The sequence below is a fragment of the Falco naumanni genome, chromosome 5 (assembly GCF_017639655.2).
Source record: "Falco naumanni isolate bFalNau1 chromosome 5, bFalNau1.pat, whole genome shotgun sequence".
NCBI classification, from domain to species: Eukaryota; Metazoa; Chordata; class Aves; order Falconiformes; family Falconidae; genus Falco; species Falco naumanni.
The window spans coordinates 17,908,729-17,934,165 of NC_054058.1; the positions used below are offsets into that span (position 1 = coordinate 17,908,729).

General features: G+C 39.0%; 1 protein-coding gene across 8 annotated transcripts in view; it reads right to left on the bottom strand.

Moving 5' to 3' along the window:
• Positions 1-25,437, bottom strand: part of ABCC9 (ATP binding cassette subfamily C member 9) — a 73,952-nt gene that overhangs the window by 18,690 nt on the left and 29,825 nt on the right. For 4 of the 8 annotated variants that reach the window (XM_040596061.1, XM_040596062.1, XM_040596059.1 and 1 more), the window contains 17 exons: positions 24,679-24,821; positions 22,002-22,110; positions 20,495-20,605; positions 19,632-19,704; positions 17,939-18,044; positions 16,361-16,399; positions 12,898-12,936; positions 11,263-11,364; positions 9,765-9,849; positions 9,186-9,266; positions 8,041-8,178; positions 7,415-7,540; positions 6,781-6,877; positions 4,440-4,687; positions 3,357-3,505; positions 2,502-2,571; positions 1,518-1,675 (listed from right to left, as the gene is read on the bottom strand). In XM_040596061.1, the coding sequence (XP_040451995.1) occupies positions 1,518-1,675; positions 2,502-2,571; positions 3,357-3,505; positions 4,440-4,687; positions 6,781-6,877; positions 7,415-7,540; positions 8,041-8,178; positions 9,186-9,266; positions 9,765-9,849; positions 11,263-11,364; positions 12,898-12,936; positions 16,361-16,399; positions 17,939-18,044; positions 19,632-19,704; positions 20,495-20,605; positions 22,002-22,110; positions 24,679-24,821 (1,874 nt within the window). The remainder of the gene's footprint in view (positions 1-1,517; positions 1,676-2,501; positions 2,572-3,356; positions 3,506-4,439; positions 4,688-6,780; positions 6,878-7,414; positions 7,541-8,040; positions 8,179-9,185; positions 9,267-9,764; positions 9,850-11,262; positions 11,365-12,897; positions 12,937-16,360; positions 16,400-17,938; positions 18,045-19,631; positions 19,705-20,494; positions 20,606-22,001; positions 22,111-24,678; positions 24,822-25,437) is intronic. The other 4 variants (XM_040596065.1, XM_040596067.1, XM_040596064.1 and 1 more) reach the window with 3 other exon arrangements.

Below are 25,437 nucleotides of genomic sequence, written 5' to 3' on the forward strand. Positions count from 1 at the left end.
CACCCACTTGCTGGTACAGATTTTTCCAGAAAACTGTAAAAGAATAAAATGGATGAGGTAGTTATGGACTTGCAGAGCCAATGGGTGCGTGTGCGTGTGCTGACTTATGGGGATTATCAACCTCTTGCTAGCTTGCACGGTATGGCTATCGGTACAGCATGTGGGAAAACCAGGTTTGGAGATGGATGGAGACATCACTTTCTCATATAAAATACAGAGAGAAACTGTAGTATTTCCCTCGTATCTAATACATCAGATTTTGCCTACTCTTGTGTATTTTAAGTAAGAAGTTTAAACAGTGTGCGCTGCTATGTGTAGCAAGATGGGGTGATGCTCAGAAGACCACATGGGATTTAAGAATGAAAACCAGGTCTCCTGATTCCTCAGCCACCTTGAGACCTTGTGTACTGCCACGTACAGCTTTCATTTGGAAACCTGGTGGGGAAAGAACAAGGTTTCTGAAAAATCCCAGAGAATTTAAGCAAATTATTGCAGAACTGAACATTTTTGTTTTGTTAATTCTGATTATAGAGTTTTCTTATGAATAAACCTACTTGGAAATTCAGAGGAAAGCTGATGAAAAGTAGGGTAAAGTGAAGCTAAATTATTGATATGTCACTCTGTGCCCCTCCTGCTTCATTGATTTAAAGGGAATAATGGACACAATTCTTTCTCAGACTACCTAGATAAAAGTATTAGCCATGAAGTTAACTGTACGCTCAGTTGAAAATCACCATGCCCCTTCACCGGATGCTACAAAAGAGCAGTTAATGCTTTACCACGTGCCTACTGCAAAGACAGAGTGAGAAGTGACAGCTGCTAACAATGAGAGGTTGTTTTGGTCTCCCTGCAAGTCAACAGGCACCTTGATGGGTATTTTTAAATATCAGAAAGTGGAGTAAATCCAGCCAGAAATCTAACTGATAAAAAAAAAAAAAAGAAGCATGACTGATTGAATTTAAGAAAAACTTTGAATGGCTTGCTTAAGACATTTTATTAAATTATATAATGAATTTAGCACTAGAAACATGACTCTAAGAAAGCATGATACTTTTTGTTGAAAAATTGCTCTCTCTAACCAGGCAAACCATTCTGAATATGAAATATTGGAAATTATTTTCTGTGGAGTTTTTTTCCTAATATCAAGAAAAAGCCATGACTGATGTTAATCCAGGAAGTTATTTTCCATTCTCGACTAACCCTCAAAAGGTCAAAGAGGGGCTTTGACCAGATGCAAGCTGGCCCAGATTATTAACAAACTTCATGCTCATCTGACTCTACAGCCAACAGTGTACAAAAGTGAAACAACTAGTATTAATTCCCCAAATTCCCCGTTTGTAGTCAGGTCAGCTTGAAAATCTTTCAATGTATGTCTCAAACTCATACCTCAGGATCAAAAGCAGGACACCATGGCCATTTCCCCCTTATATTAGCTCCTGTAACCTCACATTCCACCACAATTCTCACATAAAATATTTTTAGAATAAATTTTCAGGACAGTTTTTTTTAATACGTACTTGGAGGCAACTCTGAAGTATTTCTGGATGAAATAAAATGCTATCCCAAGAGGCACAAGGGCAACAAGGAACCATGGAGTAGCATAGGAGATCATTCCGATGGCTGACAGGCAGAGTAAGGTGGAGCGAGTAAGAGACTCCAGTGTAGGAGGAATGTGCTAGAGCAAAACAAAAACATGCACATGGCAAAAATCACTCACTGGTGGTACCACTATATATGCCCTTTCCTATAGAGGAGCATAGGGAAAGTGGAATGAAACCACTGCGCTCACTTTTATATTCTCCTTATATCAGGAGGCTTTATGTTTCTGAGAGTCTACTACTTAAATGCGCAGAGGTGAAAAAATGGGTAGGTTTTTTTTTTCCCCTAAGGTCACTGTTTCAACGCTCATGGGGAAATAGAAGCCATTTTCACCTCAGTTATATAACAGATAAGAAAAGGAAAATTGTTCTTCATATCCCAAATATTTAGAGAAACGGAATGCTCTTTCTTAATTTTCCTTTCATGTTCCCATCACCCTTGCATTCAGGATTATTGCTTATTCAAACATTTTAATTCACAGCCATAGTGAAAACATCCCTTCCTCTCCCTGAATGCTCTAAATTCACACGTGCTATAGCCGGGATGGAACATCTATTTGTCATGTGTACTTACATATAGTTACAAGTTACTATATTCTACCCTGTTTCCTGTTCTGAGCCCAAAATCTGGTGTTTTGCTAATCCAGATCTTCCAACAGAAGCAACCAACCTGCATACGAAGAAAATAAGAGCCACCATCTCCCATCATGTTTATTCTATTGGTTACCTGCCCTCATTAACAAATGTGTGTACTTTCTGTTTTGAGTTTGTCTATTATCATTCCCAGAGCCTGTTTTCTCTATGCCTTTCTCTATGAATATTTTAATATATCATCTTATTCAGTAGCTAAGTGAAAATTTACAAAGCCAGGTTGTAATAAAACAGAATATATTATACGTCTACCTGATCAATTATATTTGTATCAGCTGAGAAGCGATTTAGAATTAGCCCCAATGGAGTCATATCAAAGAACCTGTTGAACAAATTAAAAACAAAAAGTTACCTGAAAAGTAATTCCATTTTTGGATAAAAAGCATAGTCAGACAGAACTCTGAGCTGTGTCCAGCCATTTTTCAAAACCAAGCAGTAAACGTGAATAACATAACAGATCATAATGTCTGTATCCTGACTATCTAAATGCTTCTCTTGGCATTCCCCCACCCCCCACCCACCCCCGGCTTACCGTCTAGCCTCTTGCTCTTTCATCCACACTCCCTGAAGATTTAAGATCCCTTCCAAAGAACATAGCCTGTCCCTGGCTGCTACTCAACCTCCTACATAGTACTGGCCACCAGGACTCAGTTGTTTCATGAGAGCACCATGATAACTATTTGTTATGCAAGCACCCTTTGGGCTGTACTGCTGCCTGTGAAAGACTGTGGTTATTGTGCACAGAACTTGTTCCTGGCCATCTATAGAAGCCTGGTGTCCACATAGTTTGACACTATGCCTGTTGCTTGGAGGTGGAGCTGGGTGTCTTGGAGCTGGGACTGCAACTAGAGCTGTCCTTGACACCCCAGCCTTGAAGGGGGTGCCAGCTGTCTGACACATTTCAGACAGATAAAAAATGGGGCAGAATTTCACATGTTCCAAGATGAAACTTTTTTCTCCTGATTGCCTCACTACTTATCTTTCACTTTTTGATGTCTTGAAGGAAACAGGGCAAATAAAAGCTTTTCCAGATGAGTATCTTCCCAGTTACAAAGAGGCCAGGTTTTGGCCATGTGCCTTTTCAGGAGGAACATTATTATTCTGTACCTGATTGGTCCAAGGATGATCTTGTTGAGGAGATTATGGTGTAGGTTCTTGGCTGCTGTGAGGCCCATCCACTCCACAGTCAGAGATGTGATGAGACAAAGGACAATCCCAGCTCCAGAAAGGATGCTGAAGACAGCTACATGATAAGTCTAATAAAATGACAAATACATCAGTCCTAGAAATAAACACCTATTTCTCTTTTCTGCTGGGAAGTTCCCAAGGTACCTGGTACCAATCAGCTAGTATGTCACTTATAGTACAGAATTATATAAGTGTAATCTTTGGGAAATAAAAGAACTATGATGGAACTATAATTAATTAAGTTCACATAATTAGAAGATCTGGCAGTTCTAAGATTCCTCAGCCTACTGGTGAGTACCCTTCAAGACCCTGAAGTGATAGTACATAGAACTGGGAAGACAAACTATCTGGACAAATACAAAAGTATGCAAACTGTTAGCCAAGAAACTCAGACAACCAAAGCAGAACCTCTCAAAAATTAAAGCATTTGAGAGATGTTGGAAAGTTCCATTTTATTAAGTCCAAGCACCACTAAAATTCCCAGAGCAAATCCTAAACTAATCTGCCAGGGCTATAAAACATTGAAGTCTTCTGAAAGTTTACTAAGCGAATTCCAGTGAGATATTTCTATATGAGTCAAATTTACAGCTATAAGCAGATTGTATTTGAGTAGTACATTTGAAAACTTTTTTTTCTTTTTTTTCTTTTTTTTTTTTTTTCCCTGGCAGGACATTACTGGACAGTCAGTACTCAGGAAAATGGGGTCATTGACTTAGGTGTTAAAAAATCCAGATGGAAAAGTTTAGTATGAGATTCCTTCCTTTAAAAGGTCAATCATTTTTCTGACCTCAAACATGTTTCTGTTTCAGTTTTGCATGTTTGAAAATTTTGATAAAATTTGAGTTGTCTTTTGTTTTAGCATGAACAATTCATCCATCCTATATAATAATAAATCCTACTATATCTGTCTTTCTAATCTAGCTGGCTTCTAGATGAACAGCAAATAATTGCTTTAGAAATTTGTTTCTTTTTTTCCCTGTCAAGCTCCAAGATATGGCCCACCTTATTTGTGCTGTTAACATCATCAGCGTTCTTGACTTCATTTACATTGTCCATGGATGTCCACGTAGCAAGCCAGTAATCTATGGCCACTATAACTGAGTGTTTCAACAACTTTGAGAAAATCATCAGAAAGAGCAAGAAAAATCCTCCAGAGGTTAGATATCTCCAGCAGGTTTTCCAAGGCATCTTTGTCCTGAGCCTCAAGACAGTTGACATATTATCATCTTCATCTTCTTCCTCTTCTTCCTCTGTGACTCAGACATTTGATCAAGTTAGCTTGGATTCAGTGCTAAGAATTATACCTGGGTTTACTGGATTTGGTTTACTTTTTTTTGAAGTTTAATTTTAACATCAAAAAAATTCAATTTTTCATTTAAACCCAGCAAACACTTCAGACATATTTTTGCAAGACTTCCCCTGTGCTCTTCGAGGAACTCTATAAACTGTCAGTCTTTGACTTGTTACAGTTCTGTTAATAATATATTTTTGTAAATCAGGTCTTCAGTACTGCCTATTTATAGTAAAGACCAGGCCTTTCCCAAGCTGTTCAGCTGCTTTTATTGTATAGTCAGCAGAGCACCTTGGGTCACATGGGAGATTCTAGAAAGTTCTCCAAATCTTTGCATCCAGAGGATCCGTCATCTGTTGTATGAAAGAGTTAAATTTCCCCTTAATTCCAGAATACTAAAGTTTTTTTCTATGATAAAGTAATAATTGTTCATATTATACTGAAATATAATTGGTGGAAGACTTCTGCTATGGGAAATATGTATTTCATAGGTGCACAAACATGACATTTAATTTTTTTTCCCTAGGCAGGAAGAATATGCATCTCACAGCTTTGCAGGCCACACTTATGGAAGAGAAATGTTGACCTGCTCTTGACAGCCCTGAACTAACAGCATTTCCACTCATTACTGATTTTGAACATTAAAATGAATTAGTGATTTCTTGAAAGTTGAAATTCTACACTTTTTGGAACACAGAGATTTGTTGTACATTCCCTAGACCACATAATAAGTACGGATGACCTAGAATGCAATGCTAGGTTATATTTCTGTCCTGAAGTTACTGATATGTGGTTTTTAATCTGAATGATGTCTGCTTTTTGCAGGCATTCTGTGGACTATATGGGCATGTCTTCCCCCCCCCCCCCTCCCCCGCCCCCGTGTTTTCTATACCCTACAAAGAAGATCCAGGGTTTTCGCAAGGTTTTCTTGCACAGGCCAAAAGGAAGGGCTCAGGAATGACCTCAATTCAAATTCATCCAAGAATTTAACTGATAAAGTGTACTGATGACTGCAACTAATAAGAGGTGTTCTGCCCAGCTCTGCCGAAGAAGCATGAAGCCAACACAGTATTTCCATCTGAAGGGCTTTGGGGCCGAGATCTGCCTATTGTACAGTGATTGGGAGTCTCTTCAAAATGGAGCAATCCAGGACCTACAGACCTATGACTTAAGATGACAATCCATCATGAGCATTGTCAGATGAAACACAAGGTAGCAACAAAGAGCCTGTCAATAGCCAGTGTGCATTCTGCAATCACTCCAGTCAACATCACCATGACGATTGCAATTAGTGCTCCTGTTGAGTTAAGGTAAAGCCTGCAGTTCACTTCTCTTCCCTGGCTCAACCTTACTGCTTGCCAGGGCTGACTACTCCCTTTAGGCCTCGTCTAGCATCCCAGGGATGTTCTTGATGGGTCTTATTGCCAGCTGCCAATATCCAACCATTCTTCCCCCCACCCCACTTTAAAAGTATCGGGAATCTGAATCTGCACCACTAAAAGCATCAAGACCTGGGGGGAACCAGAAGCTAAGCTTGAGAACAAAGCCTAAAGCTTCTCCCATAAACAGTCTCAGCTAGAAAAATAGCAGGTTAACTCCATATCCAAAAAGGAATTGAAAATAACTACAAGTCTGATCACATGATATTTCGAAAGTCCAGCACAGAACATTCCCAGGTATCTCACGAGGGATAGGGCTATAGCTGATCTAATATTATTGTGACAATGACTAGGCAGATCTACCGCAATTTTCTTTAATTACAGTTCTTACTGTTGTTTTACTGCTACCTCACCCCTCAATACCTCCAGCCAGTATGAGTTAGAAAAAACCTTGTTTTGGTACACCCTTATCCCTGTACAATGTATAGAGAAATATTTGGAGAATCCCTTAAACAAGTCACATTATAAACAGGTTGAAGTGTTGTTCTTTCCACTGTTATTACCAAGTGTCATCAACAACTTCATACTTTGTTGCTAAGAACTGCCAGATATTCAAGTGGAAAGGCAATGAAGCATGGTAATAGAGTAAATAAAGTGAAATGCTAAAACATACCTTCATCTTCGTCTTCCAGTTGTGATTTGGATTCTCTGGGATACATGGCCCTTCTAAGGGTTTTTCTCTCAAGAGTAGTCTGGTCAGCTTCCATATCCTGTCATAAAAGAACTTATTTCTTAATTTGAGAGTTTAGCTGTCTGCCACCGTAGTAGCACCAACAGTAACCTCAAACAGTCTGTATTTGGATCTTTTAGTTCACAGGATGCAAAAGCATAGAGTATCCTTCAGAAAATCCTCCTTTGTCCGTGTCCTTCCTTCTCTTTCATCCATTCTTTCATTCTCTCTTCTGGAATGATAAAGACTTAAAAAATAGCCTTTAGAGAATCCTAAATGCTCATGGAAATAACATAATAAAAGGCTAAGAGATACTTTAGGATGTCTCTTAGTCCATCCCTTGCCCTAGCAAAGGATCAGTTGTGTACCACATTTCAAGAGTATGTTTGCTTGACGTGTTCTAACAAATGACCCATGATGGATATACTACATACTTCCTAAATCTATTTTAGTCCTGTGTTTTTCTCCCTAATATCTAGTTTAATACTTGTTTCTGACATGGCTTGGGTTTTTTAGAAATTAACTGACAAATTTTTCTTTTCAGAAAGGTCATCCTTGCCCACATGCTCCTACTTACCTTTTCCAATTCTTGATCTTGGCGATTCATCAAAGTTTTCCAGTGTTCATATAGCTCAATATCATTGTTTTGGATATCCTTTAGTGTCCCTTCTCTAAGTACCATTCCATCCTTCATTGCTATGATCTAGGGAAGAAAGCATCCAATAGGTCTGCTTAGGAACATAGATGCCATAATCACTGACTTGATTCGTGCAAGACATGTCTCAGTATCGGTGAGATTACCATTCTGCAAATTTCAGTGTTAATTTTATTCAATATTTTATTAATAACTTCTTACATTTGTTGACACAGCTCATAAACTGAAACTTCTATAGGCCATGCTTACCTGTACTTGTAAAAAGCATCGATGAGACATAATTAGTAATAGTCATATCTGCAATTAAATAATAATTCTCTGGTGGCTTTCAATCAAAAAACCCTACACAAATAATGTAAAGATAAAATTGTTCCTTATACTATAAAATTGGTATTATGTAAAGTGGCAGTTAGCCACATGACATAGGGCATTAAGAAGGAGGGATTCTTGTTACAGAGAAAAGCAGTGATCTCATTAAATGTTGTAGTGCTAACTTCACATGTACGTTCATTATCAACAAACCTGCATCATGGTATCTTTTCTCTTACCCAGTCAGCATGTGGTAGATATTGTAACTTATGTGTCACCAGAACAAGAGTCCTCTTGTCTTCTTGCAGAAACTTCAAAATCCCTTCCTGCATTAAATGATCACTTAAGTGAATGTCCAGCGCAGAGAATGGGTCATCCTGTAATCAGATCAAATTTAAAAATATTAGGTCAGGATACCATAATTAGTTTTATTTCTTTCTAGAGTTTTTTTTTTTTTTTTTTTTTTTTTTTTTTTAAATAATAATAGAAAGCATCTGCTATTACTAACATTTTGTCTCTCTCTAATGACCAAGACCTAGTCAGAGGGCTGCACTATGAAACAGTGAGCTAGAATCCATGGCTCCTCTGTTCATAGCAATGGACTCAGTTAATTTTTTGTACCTAGATGTGTGCAGTGCTGGTGCCACACTGACAGGGTGGACTAATCCTGATCAGGAACACTGGAACTGAAATTTCCCATGGGCTTAATTTGATGGGAAACTGGCACAGGAAATTTAAAGCAGAATTAGGGGCTGTTCTAATTTACCCCAAAGTAAACTGCAAATGTGCTTGGTCTTCACTTTGAGTGAGTGTGGCTAGCAACAAGACAACATTCAGATAAGGATATTAATATACAAACACATTTTCTTTAAGAACAGAAGCACCTGATTAATTTTGAAGAGGCTTAAATAGCCCCTTGATGAGCAGTAGCCTCCTGAAATTCCTGGCATGCTTTGAAATTAGTAACAGAGAAGGGAAAGCCTGTCCAAATCTGCAGCACTCTGCAGGAGAGTGCTGAGCCCTCAGTCTGTTCATCGCTCACAAGTAGTTGCATTATGGTGCTTTTCCTTATCAGAAGTCCTGCTGATTTCAGTGGGACTATGTCAAAAGTAGGTCATCACTGAGAATGAGCACAAGGCAGACAATCTGTTCTACTCTTCCAGTGTTGGTCTTTGCAGGAAATTCCACCTTGATCAGTCTCCCAGTATGTTTTGATGCTGCCTCTGGTGGATGTTTATTTCCTAGCTCTATAATTTGGATTTGGAGTTGAATACAAGTCCCTGTAGTTTTCTAAATCTAACATAGATCTTTCTAAAGCTAAATATAAGGAATGGCAGTTTTATTACTAACTTTCCATGCTCCATGTGAAAAAAAAAAATCTTACCAAGAAGACAATGTTGGTGTTCTGATAGAGTGCTCGAGCTACACAGATTCTCTGTCGTTGGCCGCCACTTAAATTAATCCCCTAATGAGTATAATGGATGAGAAATATGCATTTTTGAATAAACATTATGATAGAACTTTGAAAATGTGATTTTTTACAATTATACAGCATTCCAATAAAAATAAAAAGCTTTGTTAAAATGCTAATCCTGTTGATAAACAAGCATAATCCTCATATAATGTCAGAAGGAAAAAAATTGTTCAGCAACTAATCATGCGTAAGTGTAAATCATGAAGAGCTTCTGTAAAGCACAGCAGGCTGTTTAGACTGACAAATGCAACCAATACTAACATCAAATTCTGCAAGCCAAATACAGACTTTGATCAAAAAATCTTATTTGAGAAACAGCTGAAGAAGGAAAAAAGTGTTCAATATTTTTTTTTTTTTCAGTAAGCCCATGTGAATTGTGACTATTTAGCAGGCTGGCAGCCAATACAGACTAGGTTTGCCTGAGTGTCTCCAGACAGGGCTTTCTTAATACATAGGCTAAGCAGACATAAAAGCATTCATATTATTTACCCTTTCTCCAATTTCTGTCTGATCACCAAATGGTAGTAAGTCAATGTCAGGCTGCAGAGAGCACGCATCTGTAACAGCTTTGTACCTGTAAAAACAATATGGTCACCACAATTATTTAACCAGTCACTTACTTTGCTAACACAAAAACGTCCAGCTCAAATTTACCGCTAAGTTATTATGGCTCTGTGACAGTTGGATAATTGAAAAAATAATTAGGGCAATATGATTATTCAGCAACTAATCATGGAGCGTTGTAAACTAAGCATTGTGAAAAATCACGTATTTATTAGAGATCTTCATTGGCAAGCCTACTTTTGAAAGATTCAATTACATAAATTATTAAGTATATCCCTCCCTATCATGGAGCTGTTTTGCTGAACTCTGGAGTATTTGAAGCCATTTCCTGAGTTATTATTCTTCCCCCTTTAGGTGCCTCTTCAGTTACTTCAGTGTGATATTACAGGACAAAGGATCCTTACAGTGCTTCTGATCTTGCCAGAACCAGGAAACTGCTTGCAAAACTTTGCAGTTTGCTGTGAGATTTCTGGGTCTGTGGGGTATTGCAGATGATCTGCTGATAAGCAGCTGGGATCAGATGATTTGAATGGTGGAATTCAGCCTTGCTCCTTTGATATAAGTGAAGTTAGGCTGATGGATGCAGTAGCGGAAGAATCTGGTCCCTTAAATTTTAGATGCTTATCTGGATTTTGAGATATTTGGTTATTGCTAAGTTTTATTAAGCGGGAATGGAGTCATACATCTTATACATACATACATGAGGGGAATGGGATGTATTTTTAATAACTTAAACCAAAGAGAGTATTGCCTTTGAAAACACAAGCAGTTTTCCTCAAGTCATCACTTTTTCCACAGTATTTGTCAGCTGACCTTTTAGAAGGGCACAAGAAGCAAGTGCTGGATAGGCACAACAAGAAGCTGTGCACCTCAGCTTTCACACTCCCTTCTCCTTATTTCTAAAGGAAGAATTAAGGTTATCTCTGTGAGGCACCTCATCTTCATACGTGCAGTGTTCTTGTAAAGTGGCTGCTCCAGTAACTTGATCACAGCAGGATTAGCACATAAATTCAGTGGAAACATGCCTAGAATCCCTATTTCCAGAGTCATCTGGCAGCCTCAGGCTCCATTAAACAAAACAAAAATATGCCAGTAGTCTCCAAAGATGGGATTCATCTCACCTAACTTTAGCTGCTTGAAAAATACACATATGGCTTCCGCTGTATTCCATGGAGAGCCCCTGCTGCTGTGTGATTTCTCACAAATATCTTAGACATGCACCCTGGTTAGAGGGGGAGCCTTGAAAGACTAATTTAAGACAGAAATCTTCCTTTGAAATGGCTGAAGACAGGTTAGCTAAATCCACCCCAGGGTTAATGTGCATTGGTATTTTTCAGAATTTACAAAATTTCTCCAGGAGGAGAAGACAAAAACATCTTTAAAAGAAGCTGCTAGGTGTTTTTGCAAGGGTAGTGATATTTACCTCTGTTTATTAAACGGGCTTCCAAAGATAATGTTCTCCTCCACGGTTGCATTCAGCAGCCACGGCTTCTGTGCTGCATAAGCCACCGAGTATCTGTTTCTACTGTAGACAGATAAAGAGCATTAGTAAAAAACAAAGCACCCACATTATGAGATGTCTGAGAATCAGTTTTTTTAAAATTAAGTACATGAATATGCATTCGTAAAAATACAGGGGAAACATATAGGCAAAGCAACTGTTACAAAAGTGAAGGGAAGAATTTTAGATCAGATGTTTTTGTTAGAACAACACCCACTCTCTCCCCTGATGGCAAAATCTATACTCTAGGTTATATTCTATTCTACTCTGAATGGCTGGTACCTATCTCAGTCTAGCAACTGCAATTTCAATCCAAAGGCAAATTATAAATAATCAAAGTTATTGCATTCTCACAAGAATAGTTAATTATTTTTTTTCTCTAACGTCAAAACAGGTAGGGAAAATGGCATCATACACTTGTCTTGCTGCTTTCTGAAGTTTTAGATTATTTTACGTGGCCATACACGTGAAAAATTTTTTTCCTTTAAGTCTGTTAGACCCTCAATGGACTAACATGATATTGAGAAAGAGGGCAGTTAATACAGATTGGGAAGGAATCATTACAGTTTCCCAAGCATTTTTTAGACATACTTTAAATGCATCTAAATAGCTAATGGCATGTGTACAATAGGGGTAAGAATGTTCTTTACTTCTGGCTGTTTTCCCTGTGTACAGCAGCAAAAAAGGTCATGTAATTTAAGACATTCTTCTGAGATGCCCGAGACATGTGAGGCAGGAGGTGTGAACTGGTACCAGCTTGTGGATCTGAACACTTATCTTCCTTCTCAGTCTCTTTGATGGTATTGCTTCCAACTAAACATTTAATATAGTTTTGTACGTAAACAACTAGGATTTCCTATTGAGAGAGAGGGTGCTAGCGTATGAGAAATAGCTGGTTAGAAGCAGTCAGTACTATCCCCAAAATTTTAGGAGTTTTAGCAGTTCAGTACGTACTAGTATGAACTATGTCCTCAGGATTTTCAGGTAGCAAATCATGGTGTGGCTCCCAACCACAGCTATGTGTGCCACTACTTCTCTATCATGTATGACACGATTTTAGTTTAGCTTGTCCTTCTTTGCAACCTGCAGGCCCTTTCCCTGAAGCCAAGCATGGAGTCACTGCTTGACTTCAGCTGGAGGGCAGCCAGCTCCCTCTGCAGACTGTGTGCCCTGCTTCACCACGCAGCCACCAAGCTGGGGTACGAGCAACACAAAACCCACTGCTGATCAGAAAATGTGCAAACACATGGGAGGGTACATGTAACGATGTCTTATATCTAGAGACCCTGTCTTGCAAGATATGGAGCACACTAAACTCCCAGTGGTGTCAGATGGGAGCTGGGAGCTCTGAATGTCTTTCAGACAAGACTGAGGTAGTGGTACAATGGCTGGAGAAGATTGGGATCCACTAGCACAATCTGTCAGTTAATCCTACGGTAAGTGATTATTGACATGGTAAGAAAATGGAGATGGCTGAAGGGTACAAAGATGAAGGTTTGAGGAAATTCTGAAGAAATGAATGAGTGTATTATGATACACTAAAAACAGAAATAATACCTTCTGGATGCTTCAAAAGAAGGTTCAGTTTCATTTACACTGTAAGTTATGGTAAATGTCATTTAGTAAGCAGGAAATATAGAGAATAACATTTTATGCTATTTTTACATACAGGGAAACCGGAGTTAGGTACGTATTTTAAGAACTCTTCATCACTTTGGGTTTTTTGTTCTTAAAGGGAAAATAAACAAGGTCTAAGTAAAAGCATATAACTTCTAAATACAACAGTTTCAAATCTATAGGGCATAGTGGTTAAACGGGCAAGTTATGTTGCTAGAAAATGTATCAAAAATGAAAGGTCTATTAAAAATGAAATTATTAATATTGCCTGGGTATATAAAAGGTTGACAAGCAATAAGTTAGTTTCTCCACACAGTTCTGCCAATGACCTGCAAAAGTTGGTAACTAATGTCAAATTTCCCCTGGAGCAAAGACAAGCTTTGCAGACACACTTTTGAATCAGAACAGGTTTTGAGCCTGTTTATAGCACCAAAACTGCATCAAGCCATGCATGCCACTACAACACCTAGGCTTTCCTTGTCAACCTCCACTTCTTAAGGATCATATGCCTGAAGTACATTATGAAGAACGTGCAATGGCAGTAATAATATGAATGATTTTGCAGCTCCCTCTGTTTTTTAATTGACTTATTAACAGCGTTGAGGGCATGGTGTGGTAGTCAAAGCAGTTCTGGACCAGCGATGGTGCTTATGACCAGGTATGGTGACACATCACTGCAAAGTGCAAAACATAAAAGAGTAAGTTTATGCCTGGTAAATGGAAACAAGCATTAGGAGGGACTAGAAACTGATGTATTATTTGCCTGACTTAAAAAAAGCCAAGCAAACAAATCCTCCCCTCTAAAGCCCATGAATCCTCCAGATGAAATATTTTACTGCTGAGACAGAAATGTCTGCTTGCCTGCTGGGATACCAGTAACTGCAGCTGTACTCATAAGCACAGGATCCAAGTCTAGCAAAGGGCATAAAAATTCTAATAGCAGAGCCCTTGTAATGCCAGACTCATGTATTACGCATCTCCCCAAAATACCAGAACTGAGACATTGATTTCTGTGCTGCACATCAGCTGTCTAAGAACTTTGGTAATTCATGCTTCCTAAAGTGCACAATCAGTGTATTTTCTTCGTGCACCGATGACCAGAGAAGATATTACATCAGAGGTGAATAAGCCCTATTGGTTATCTCAGAAGGGTCAGAGCACCATAAATTGAGGCTCAAACCAGGCATTGCTTCACCAGAATTGGTCCTTCATTCAGCAGAAGCTTCCAGTCTTCTCTACAATGGAAAAAAGTTACAAGAAAGCAAAAGATGGAGTCTAATGAGACATTAAAAAGAGGTCAGAAATTAGGTCAAACCAAACAAAGAAGAAAAGCCAGTTTTCCTCTATTAAAAAACCTTGATTTTTTTATCAGCAGAGTATTGCAATTGTAATTGTAATTGTAGAAAGGGATAATGCTTTCATGTATATGTTTGGGAGAGCCCTCTGAAATAAAATTTAATAAAAACTGGGCACAAGCCTTGCAAGACCCCTTGCAATTTCATACCAGATTTAATATACTTGTCATTATAATCAAATATAGTATGTGAATGAGAAAGTGTTAATTTTAGGATCTCAGCTTCTTAAACTCATCCTAGGATAAAAATTTCACTCAATGCTTAGTTTGACAAATACACTTTAATTCTCCCAAATTATGAGTGAGGTTTCTGTGAGAATCCATGTTCATTAATACTCCTATGAATAAATACATATAAGACCTTTATTGAGCTGGGGCCTTCATAAATAAGGGGATTAAGTATTTGGTCTTGCACTTTATTACCCTACTGAATCTGAAATAGCGGCACTATTGCAGGGCATGGGAGTGGGCTGAAACTGAAGCTCCTGAGGTTTCTATAAAGAATATTTTGTTTGCCCACTGGGATTAGCAATCTTCACTCTAATTTCTTTATTTATTGAAATGTGCCTATTTATACTGATTTTTAATCTGTACTATAAAATATACATACTCCTCAAAATGGGCCACGGTAAGTTCAGGTCTGAAATGGTAGGAAAGGCCAAACTGATTAGATTGATTAGTCATTTTTGTAATATTTTGGATATATAAGATGAAATAATACAGAAACTAATTAAAATCAAGGTTTTAAGGAAAAGTAAAAAGGAGATCTTGTTGAAATTTGGACAACTTTTATTCTAACTCTGGACATTTTAAAATAGACTAATGCATTTCTAACCAGGCCCAGATTCCTTCAGCCTACAAAACAGAAAGGGAGGAGAATAAAGGGATACAAAGTCTCTGGGATACCACTGTAATGGCAGAACGAACCATTTCTTCTAATAAGGCAAGAAATTTGAGGCAAGACAAGGACCGAGCATCTACATAAATTCTACCCAGCAGTTTGGAGGAATTTCTTCCCAACCCTGCAACCAGCCATAGCAGCACAGAAGCACTAACAGATATGCTAACTTTGGCTACTGAAGTTTATCTGGCCGATCATTTATCCCTTCAGTGTTTTCTATGAGCGTCTGTGGTTGCAACCTTTTGGTAAGCAGTTGTACTTGGCAACCGTTCTGAGGGGAGCACTGACTTGTCCTAATTTTTCTTGAAGCCTTCCATAGTTTGAGGGTGGAACAGGCCATCTGGGTGGATCTATTTCATAATTCTTGTGTTTCCCATGCTTTTCACTTATTACACAACAACTGCTTGCATGGAAACCCGTTCAATGTACAGAAAATGCATACCGAGTGAAGGGCTTCCCCTTAGCCACTCTTCTTTTCTTGGTGATCTGAGAAGATGGTTCTGACTCTTTGTCTTGGTGTGGATGAAGGGAATACATGTCTCTGCATATTCCCCACATCTGCCCCCGTATAGACTTAATAACTCAGATCTGAAACAGGCTTAGCCTTATCCAGATAACCTCATGCTTCAATGTTTAGGGGAATCTCTCCAGCTGATTGCTCAATGGGAAAACAAAAAGCCAGCTTGTTGTCTAAGGTTTGTAATGTATCTTAGGCATGTCTCCTGTAAGGGGGAAGAATTGAGATGTGGCCCATCAGATCTGCCCTGGCCAAGATCTCCTACGGAAAGATACACTAACATGCTTTCTTTCCCTAAGATCCCAAACCAGTGACAACCCTGGTAGCAGGTCATACAGCTCTCACTGCAGTCAACCACAACCACCACAGGGTATTCAAGCCCCATGATGGGCTTTCACAATGATGCATTTCAGGTTTACACCTATATAACTGGGGCTGAAATGTTACCCATCAGTACTGTTACTGTGTGGTTATACCTGAAATTGTTGGGGAATTCAACTAGCCTGCATTTCATCCCTGGATGAGGAGCTGCGTTAGTCATGCATGTAAAATCACACGGAAATGGATTTAAGAGAGTAAATAGGACCTTTTTTACGGTTTTGTAAAATATAGGATCCACTTAGTTAAATACCTGAAGTGTCCTTCTGTATTCATCTGTCTGTCAGGCAGTCTGAAATTATCAGCAAAACATAGCCATGTTTGCATCAGCTATATCACAGCACCAAATTATATTTTTCAATCAAAAAAAGTCACTCAGTAAAGTCTGAGATGCTTGCTAGAGCCTGAGTAGCCTGGTTATGTACGCACTGCTAATCAACTGACGATATTAATCCCTCTTGAACAATGTGAAACTTAAAAAGTATTTCATGAACGTTCTCTAGTGCCTTTCTAAGATTTCTCATTTTCTCTAGTCCTCTTAAGATTCCATTGTTCTAAAACAAACTGGAGTCTTTCTCAAATACATCTTTGAAAACAATTGTGAGAATAATTTCAAGGTTAACTCTACTCACTCCTTGTATTTTCTTAAACAACTCAGAGAAAAAATGCCAGACTGTGATGTCAAAATTTTCATTATATGTCTCAAAGAAATTAACTGTGGTAAATCACATACTATTCTTCCCTCAAAGCTTGAACTCATATATAATTAAACTAAAGTTAGTCTTGCCTTGGCTCCAACTGTACCTGCTACTCCAGTGAGAACATACATTTAGAATAGCAGACAATGAAATATAGCTAGAGAACAAAAAATGCCACGCATACTAGCACAGGAAAAGCAAAAATATCCAGCTTGCAACGCTGCTGTAAGAAGAAGATGACAAAGGAGGTTACTAGTCAAGGGATGGGGCAACAAAATATTGATCTTTGTAACAAAACTCACCCTTTCAACTCAAAAAGCTAGTTTTAAAGGAAACAGGGCTGATCTTTAAAATCAAAGAACAAGTCTTGGGGTTACAACACATCCCTTCTGCAGCATCTTCTCTGCCTAGGCTGGAAGAGTGGTTGCTGTCCCACTTAGTTTCTGTAGGAAGTTTTCATTCACTTGATCTGAGTCCATGTGAATCCCAAGGCCTGACCTCACTGGCAGTTCCCTTTTCAGCAACAGCTTCATCAGAGCCTTTACTCTTTAGGTATTCGGTGTCCTCAGGCTGCTTTCTGAACATATTACTGTGAAGAGTAACACTGTCTTCCATAGGCAAGGCTTGAGCAGACACCAGGGATGGGAAAAAGCACTGCTAATGTGTTATATCTAGCAGCAACATCACTGAGTGGGAAATACAGACAGCCTTTCCTGTATGCTAGTACCCTACACGTACCACTCGACTGAAGAAGCTCTAGCCTGTCATGCTTTCACTGGTGTGCACAGCAGCAGCATAACAATTCTGACTTCAATTATAGTGAGCACTGAAGCCTATTTGATAACAGGAACAATATACACTTTCTATTCAGGTCACTTGCTGGGGCTAATATATTAATCACCAGACTAGCCTCTTTCCCTTCCTGAAGCACTCTGCTCTGCCTGCTCTGAACCATGACAAAACAGCAATGGAAATCCTTCATAAGTTTGTAGGTGATGCCTTCCAGAAAGGATCTGGGTGACGATAATTATCTAACATTCAGTTCTGAGACACGAGTTTTAAATTTCTCACAGCAAATCCCAACTACCTCCTTCTTAAACAAATGCAGCAATCAATAGCTATATAAAACATACTTGCTCCAGTGAACTTTTCCTTCCAGTGTCTGCATCTCTCCCAGTATAGCAAGGAGAAGTGATGACTTGCCACAGCCAACTTGACCCACAATCATTGTCATCTGACCTATAATAATAATAATAACAAACACACTTTCAATAAAGAAAAATCTCACAATTCTATTCAGATCCACAAGGCTCAATTCGATCCAGTTCTAGAAGCCTTGAACTAGTTGGTTATATTTGTTAACATCCACTATGTAAACGGCATATTAATCTATAGAAATACACATTAATGGGCAGTATGGGTATACGCTAATCTCCAATGGAATGAGACTATTGCTTTGACATATATTATGATACACTGTATGGGACTGTGTTACTTTATAGAAGTTATTTAGGGTCAAATGATATAAAGTGGGGAGTGATTATTCAGTCTGGGGTTCCATAAAAATTTGGACCAATCTAATAAGTGACTGCAACTGAAAGATGATCCATTACTCTTTTCTGCTTTGCTGTACTCCTCCTTACCCCACCACCACTTGCCTACCCGCAGTCCTACTCTGTAGTGGCAATGGTGCTTCTCAGGTCTTCCCACAGACTAATTGAACTCACTGTGGTCACTAGTGCATATACCAGGCAAGCTTCTCACCAGTTGGGGAGTTAAGGTCTTACTGAGGTAAACTATTACGCTGGCTCACTCAGCTCATGAACCCATGGCCTTAGATTGTAAACACCTTGGAGCAAAGACCTTCTGCTGGTGTATGAGGCACTGGGACGGCACAAAGTATGCATCCATGTATAGGCCAACAATGCTACAGTGAAACAAATGATACAGACTTTGGGATTACTTAATAACTGTGATATCTAAAATGTGCCAGCCTAAAGTAATAACCTATTTTAAAACTAAGCACTCGATAGGGTACAAAACTAAAATATAAGACTAATAACATGAAATGCCAGCAGTGTTAGGAATTCTACATCATTAACAACAGCAATAATAATGACAGAAAATCATAGTTGCTACTTTTCACACTTGTTATGGAAGTCTTACAAAACAAATCAATGTTTTGTAACCCTGTGGAACTCCTAGCCAAAAGACATTGAGGTCGCAAGAAATTACAGAACCTCAGCTGGACAAAGAGAAATTCACTGAAAGAGAAAATCATTGAGGATTTCTTGACAGGCAAACTGCATGAGGCTCAAGGAATTTTCTGAGATGAAAATAGTTGTGAGCTAGGAGACTGTAATGTTGACGCATGGCAGAAGAAGTACAATGTATGAGTGCTGCCCTGTGCCCCCACTGGTAGACACTGTTAGAAACAAAATACTGAATTAGATGGACCCATGGTTTGAACGAGTCTTAAGTTCTCCCTCTTGGTTTTTTTAATTTGTCTGTTGAAAATTATAATGAATATTTTTGCAACCATCTTTGTCATATTTATTCTTACTCTTGACTTTGTTCCTGTTATTGTAAAAACTACATAAACTATATAGGTATATAAAAACCATCTAACTTTTTATTTATAGTACTTTAAGCTAATGATACAGCTATATGACCAATATAGTTCATGAAATTGTTTACATCTTTAATCTTCATTTTTTCTTATAAAAACCTAAATGTGTGATTTTGTGCTTTCCAGAAAACCAAGAAATGTAATTAGTAACAATTTGATGTTACATATTTCATGTTTAAGGTGTGCATTTATCCTACCTGTTGGGATTCGAATGTTTATGTTGGACAATGTAGCTAAACCACTTCCCCATGAAAAGTATCCATTGGTCACCTACAAAACAATTACCACATGTCAGATATATAAACACTTGAGGGGAAAAAAAACTAGAATGCCTAGTTTGGATTTAAAATATGTTACTAAAATAAATCTGTGATTAATAGACATGGTGAGGTAGGCTCATACACACACACACATAAAAAAAAGCAAGTTAGGTTAGTAAAGATTGCCAAACTCAGAAAAGTTTGTGAATAAGTAAAGTTATACACACACACATATATATACACACACTGTATGAAATGTAATAAAGGGATGATGGGATGATCTTGAGTTGAACTCTACCAAGTACTGGTAGTTGTCAGCTATTTTACCAAATACTCCCAGTTGACAGCTGGGAGTGGATATGACAACTGGGAGTGGACATGGACATTTTTTGCTTGGAACATGTGTGTGGAGGAAAAGCTAGCCTATGTGACTTAAAATAACGTCATAATAAATGTAAAAAAATTACTCAAAAGCCTTGATCTTGGTTCTAAGAGTGAAAGAGAAGTGCATGAAGGGAAAGTCTAAAAAAATCTTAACTGTCTACGTATCAGATTATCTGAGTTTTATTCCTTTAGATTCACTACGCCTCTTTGTTTCCTGAGAAGACAGGGAATCACTATAAAGAGCTGGTCTAAAATGAGTTCTCACTTTATTTTTAGCTAAAGTGCTAATATATTTAAGGGCTTGTTCTTGCAATGGACTATTTGCCTTTGGAAGAACAGCAGCAACTGGGCACTATCCAGTACCGTTGCAGGAGGACCTGCTCTGTGCAAAGAATGAGACAATGTTTTCAAACCACCTTGATTGCAACATCATCTATCTCCACAGGACGTGTTTGCTTCCTCGTTGGCTGTTCATAGCTTTCAAGCTGATACCTCAAGGGCTGCCTCCTGTTGATGGCCTTGGTGTGCTAAAAAGTGAAATGAAGAAAGGAGAAAAGCTGGAATTCTCAAAAGAGGACAGCATTTCATTCCCTATAAAACAAACAATCTGTTCCCTTTCTTACCACCATTCTAGGTCACAAGAAGAAACCAGTGCTTTTCAATATATGTGATAATAAAAACACACTACTGTACTGTGATGCACATAGTGTAATGCCTTAACCACCCTTAACTGAAGCACAGGAAATACCTGATTTTTGGTTTCCCACACATAACCATCCCAAATTTCAGCTCTGTCAGCCTCCTCAAACCACTAGGTAAGTCTGCCCTACCTGAGGTAGCTCCAGACAAAGCTGTGTCAGTAAAAGTGTAATGGCGTGCAAAGTTACCAGTTTGGTTCCTGGAAGTAGAACAGCTGCAGGAGCAAGAAGCATATCAAATTAGCTTGTGCAGAGTACCTCGCTAATGTGTAATAGTGATTGTGGAGCCAGCTCTTTCAGAGCTACCTGTGGTATTTGTAAGCACCACTGTATTTGGCTGAATCGGTGTAATCTTAGTGATTCCTTATGGCTGGGTTACCTTTATTTTTCCCTCTCCCCATCATCTAGACTCTGTCTCTGTAGGGCTAGGCAAAAGGTGGACAAAAGAAACAAAATAAATGCTGAAACAATTTCATTTTTGTTTCCTTTATTATAATAGTTAACCCAGATAAACAAGAAAAATGTTGTTTTGGGTTGGCAAGCTAATTTAATTCAGCTCAAAATAAAACTTATTTTGTGCTAATCCTTTCTTTCTGTTGCTGTCTTCAAGTTTCAGTCACACTTCACATTCTATAATCAGTTTTAAACAGCTGAAATATCTACCTTTAGAAAAACATGAAAATGAAAAAATTATCTTTCCCCAAATCATCTCCCTTGAGGATTTTTGCCCTCGAATTTTCCTCAAATTCATTATGTGTTTAGCACTCCAGAAACAGCATCTTAGAATTATTTTCTATTTCACAAAGTCTGGTGCTGGTTTTCCTACCTCCAGTTCTGAATTTCCCAGAGCAGCAGTTGGTCCTACCTAAAGATGCCCAACATATGATGGGTTGCACTAGCAATATACAGTACAAACCCCACAATTACAGCAGATGCACCTGGGCCTTTTATAAAATCTGAGAAGCATGAATTCAAACCATGTGTAAATGTGTTGGTGTTTATGGGGGTCTTTATTACTACTGGCACTTCAGCAATGCTTAAATATGTTTGGGGAACCTTCACGTCATAGAAACACAGAGATCCCAACACAGAAGAGGCAAAACCAGACAATATTAAAGTCAGGTTAGAAACCAAAACTCCAAGCCCTATCAGCTAGGCCACGGGCCTTGTATGGGTCTATATGGCCTCTCTACTCTGAAATTCAGTGTCATAAAACAGAACTTACAAGTCCTGTGTGCTTCTTACAGGATTCATAAGCTACAGAGCTGTCCCCACCTCTCCAGCTGTCATCTCCAATCTCATCACTCAGGAGAAACTCATTCAGCTTCTGTACACTTGGAAGAAAACAGGACAGTGAGTTAAATAAACCCAGGTTTCCAGGAGCACATTTCCATTTTTGTGCAGTCCAGCCAGCAAGATGTATCAGGAATGTTCCAAAAGGAGTTCAAGGGACACTTCTGGTGTCCTCTTGGACTATCTGCCACCCTGATGGCAAATGAAAAATTATTTATGTGGAAGAAGGGCAGAGGAAAATAATTAAATATCATACTGGTAGCTGGGAATGAAGAGGAGAGCTAGTCATGTGAGTGCCACAAGAGCTCTGTGGAAATGGTTTCTATCCTGCCAGGCTTCTCTCTTCTGTGCCTTTCTCATGCTTACGCACAGCTGGGATGCACAAATGAGTCATTCATCCACCTACATCCTCTGAAAATGCCATCACACTAGGTGCATCCTGAACACAGCTTTTGCATACTCCGCATGCAAACAGGACTGAGTACTGCACAGCACCTGGCTCTTTATCATTCTGGGGAAGGGATGAACAAAAGCACCATGGTCATGGTCATGGTGAAGCTATGTTACTTTGCAAAAACTATAATCAAGGTGCATTGAGCCAGAGCCTGAGAAAGCAGAAGGTCATATCACTTCAGATCAGTGATTTGAACATTAATCTGCAAATGGGAAAGTAGTCCTGTTTCCAGGCCTTTCTGAGCATTTTGTGTGAAATCATCAATACATGTTCAAGCCACAGAGATACTGACTGGTTAGCACGAAAGCACTGCCATTCCGTTGTCATTGTTTCCTTCTGCTGTTCCTATCTCTTCTTTTGAAAGGAAAATTTATGTGTCTAACTCCCACATCAGAATTTCAGTCTTGTAGAAGGTAAGAGACCTCATTCTGATTATCTCCCTAAGAAGATATCAACTATTACTTTGCGTTTGAATGAGGACAGGTACCCTCAAAAGCTTTCATGGTGCTAGAACTGCTTTTTAACATAAAATGGAGATTCTGACTGAAATACAAGCACTTAATCATAACGCAAATGAGCACATACTCATATACATGTATTTGATTGATGATAGAGTCACGGAGTGGTCAAGCATGCATACTTCATTCTTCACTTGGAGGACATGATGTTCATGGCAGAAAGATGTTAGGAAGTAAGTCTGCCAAAGGGTAAAGTTTGTTTTGGCAAATACGGTCTTTAAATAATGTCCTGAGGGGTGGCCAGCAGTGTTAAGGGAAATGTACGCACCATTTTGATATTAGGGCTATGCTAAACATAGTGCAGAGATGTAGAGGCTGGGATGATTTATAAAGGAGCCTTGAGATTTTCCACTAGTCAGAAATAATTTTCAACCTAGGGAAAATGTCTCATGTGGCCCTGCTGCTGCTTTGATAAAAATAAACCCTATTTAATTTTTTTTTTTTTAAAGTGAGTGTGGTGCTGGCAAATGACAGCTGTAGAGCCTGAAGTCCCCTTGACTACTATTCATTACTACTGTTAGCCACCAAAAAGAAGCAGTGGCAGCAGCAATGCAATCAACATGCCTCTGTCTTGACAAGGAGGAAGTACATTTTCTGGCTGGAAAAGTTAGTTTGGTCTTTACATCCTGCTAGTGCTTGGCATCTGACACGTTGCTACCAGTCAAGTGTCAGTTTGTGCCTCTTGGGACATTTTGGCAGTGTGCATGTCTACATAACTGCCCCATGACCATGACTCTTTCCATATAGACCACTGACGCAACAGCCAAAAGCTCCCTTGAGACAAAGTGCTCTATAGCCCAGCATGAAGGAAGTTGTTTTGTTGGGCTGTTTGCAGAAACAAATGCCTGAACATACAAGTTTCTGATGAAGCAACACATTTTATGAGTTTCTTTCCCTTTTTTTAAAATCTGTTCCACTTCGTGCCAACTTCCTTGCCGTCCTGCCATGCAGATCCCTAACCCTCACAGATGAAACTCCCAAATGTCTGCCTTGTCATGCTCCCTCTCCTGCATCTCTTTACTGCTATTCAAGGGAATGGCATTTCCTCTATACGAGAAGTCCTGTAGGGCTCAGTTTTCCTTGAGTAACTGGTCCTTCAGTGTCCAATGTTCCTCCATCCACTCTCTTTCCTAGAGAGAGTCCATGCAAGTGCTAGACAATGAGAGGCAGGACAATATCAGATTCTCACTGAAAGCCCAATGCACCCTGCGTGGAGGCAGAGTTAAGCCAGTTGCTCTTCCTTGCATCAGCAGGACCAGTCTTGCTAGATAGCTTCACACTTCACACTTCTCTCATCCCTGTGTTGACAAAAACCCAGAAAAGTATAAGGTAAAAGCAATGGTGGGTGGTCACACTATGAGAAGAGGAGCATATCCCAAGGAAGGTCAGTCCAGCTCTGACTCTGAATTGCCAAACCTGATGAAATTATTTAAAAATTGAACATTTCCTTGTTTCTGTATCTTGCAGTGAAAAGAAATGGTTACTCTGATTTGTCTCACATTCTTGAACATTTGAGTCCCACCTCTTAATCCTCTGCCGTGTGAGCATGTAGAAATAACCTTTTTCTCCAGCACCTTCCCAGTTGTGTTACTGAACGTAGGTGTTGAAGACTTGGAGAAATTAGAAGGGCCACTTACCTTATGATAGCCTTGACAGCAAAACGAACCACAGTGGAGAGCAGGAACAGTGGTGTCACCAGGATGTGAAATAACGACAGTGATGCAAAGGCCTGGGCGGGCTGCAGCGGCTTCTCACTGGTATATGCGTAAGTCACAAAGGTCTGTCACATCAGGAAAAAAGCATGTCAGGATAAGGACTCTTGAAAAAGATGGACAAGGACAGCAAGCAAAATATTTTGCTCAACTAAGGCCACTAACTATATACCTTAATTTACTGGGAATCCCAGTAAACTGAAAGGTGTCTTCTATTGAAGTGAAAAAGATTTTTAAAGCTTGCCAGTGATTTCAAAGATTTACACATTTCAGAATGAAAAAAAAATAATTCTTAGTAAAATCAAAGCATATAGTTTTGTAAAGAATTGACCTCAGGGTTTAGAGGAAACAGACAACCCAGAAATATCAGTAAGAACCTAATAAATCTTAGTTGTTTTTTTTCACAGATGCAGAACTATGGTCCTATTTTATCCAATTTTGTTACACACTGTCAGCGTACTCTGAGTAATGCACTCAGAATTTGGTCTATGAAGACTCCTTACTCACTGGCATGCCATAGTCCCTCTAGTGTATTAGGCTGAGATTTAAACCTGGCCAGAAGACAAGTAAATTTTGTTTCTCCTTAAACTGCAGAGTACCCTTTCTTGCAAACTGAAATGGCAGCTTATACTGCACTTTGAAACAGAAATGATTTTCACTGCTAGACAATAGAAAAACAAAGCC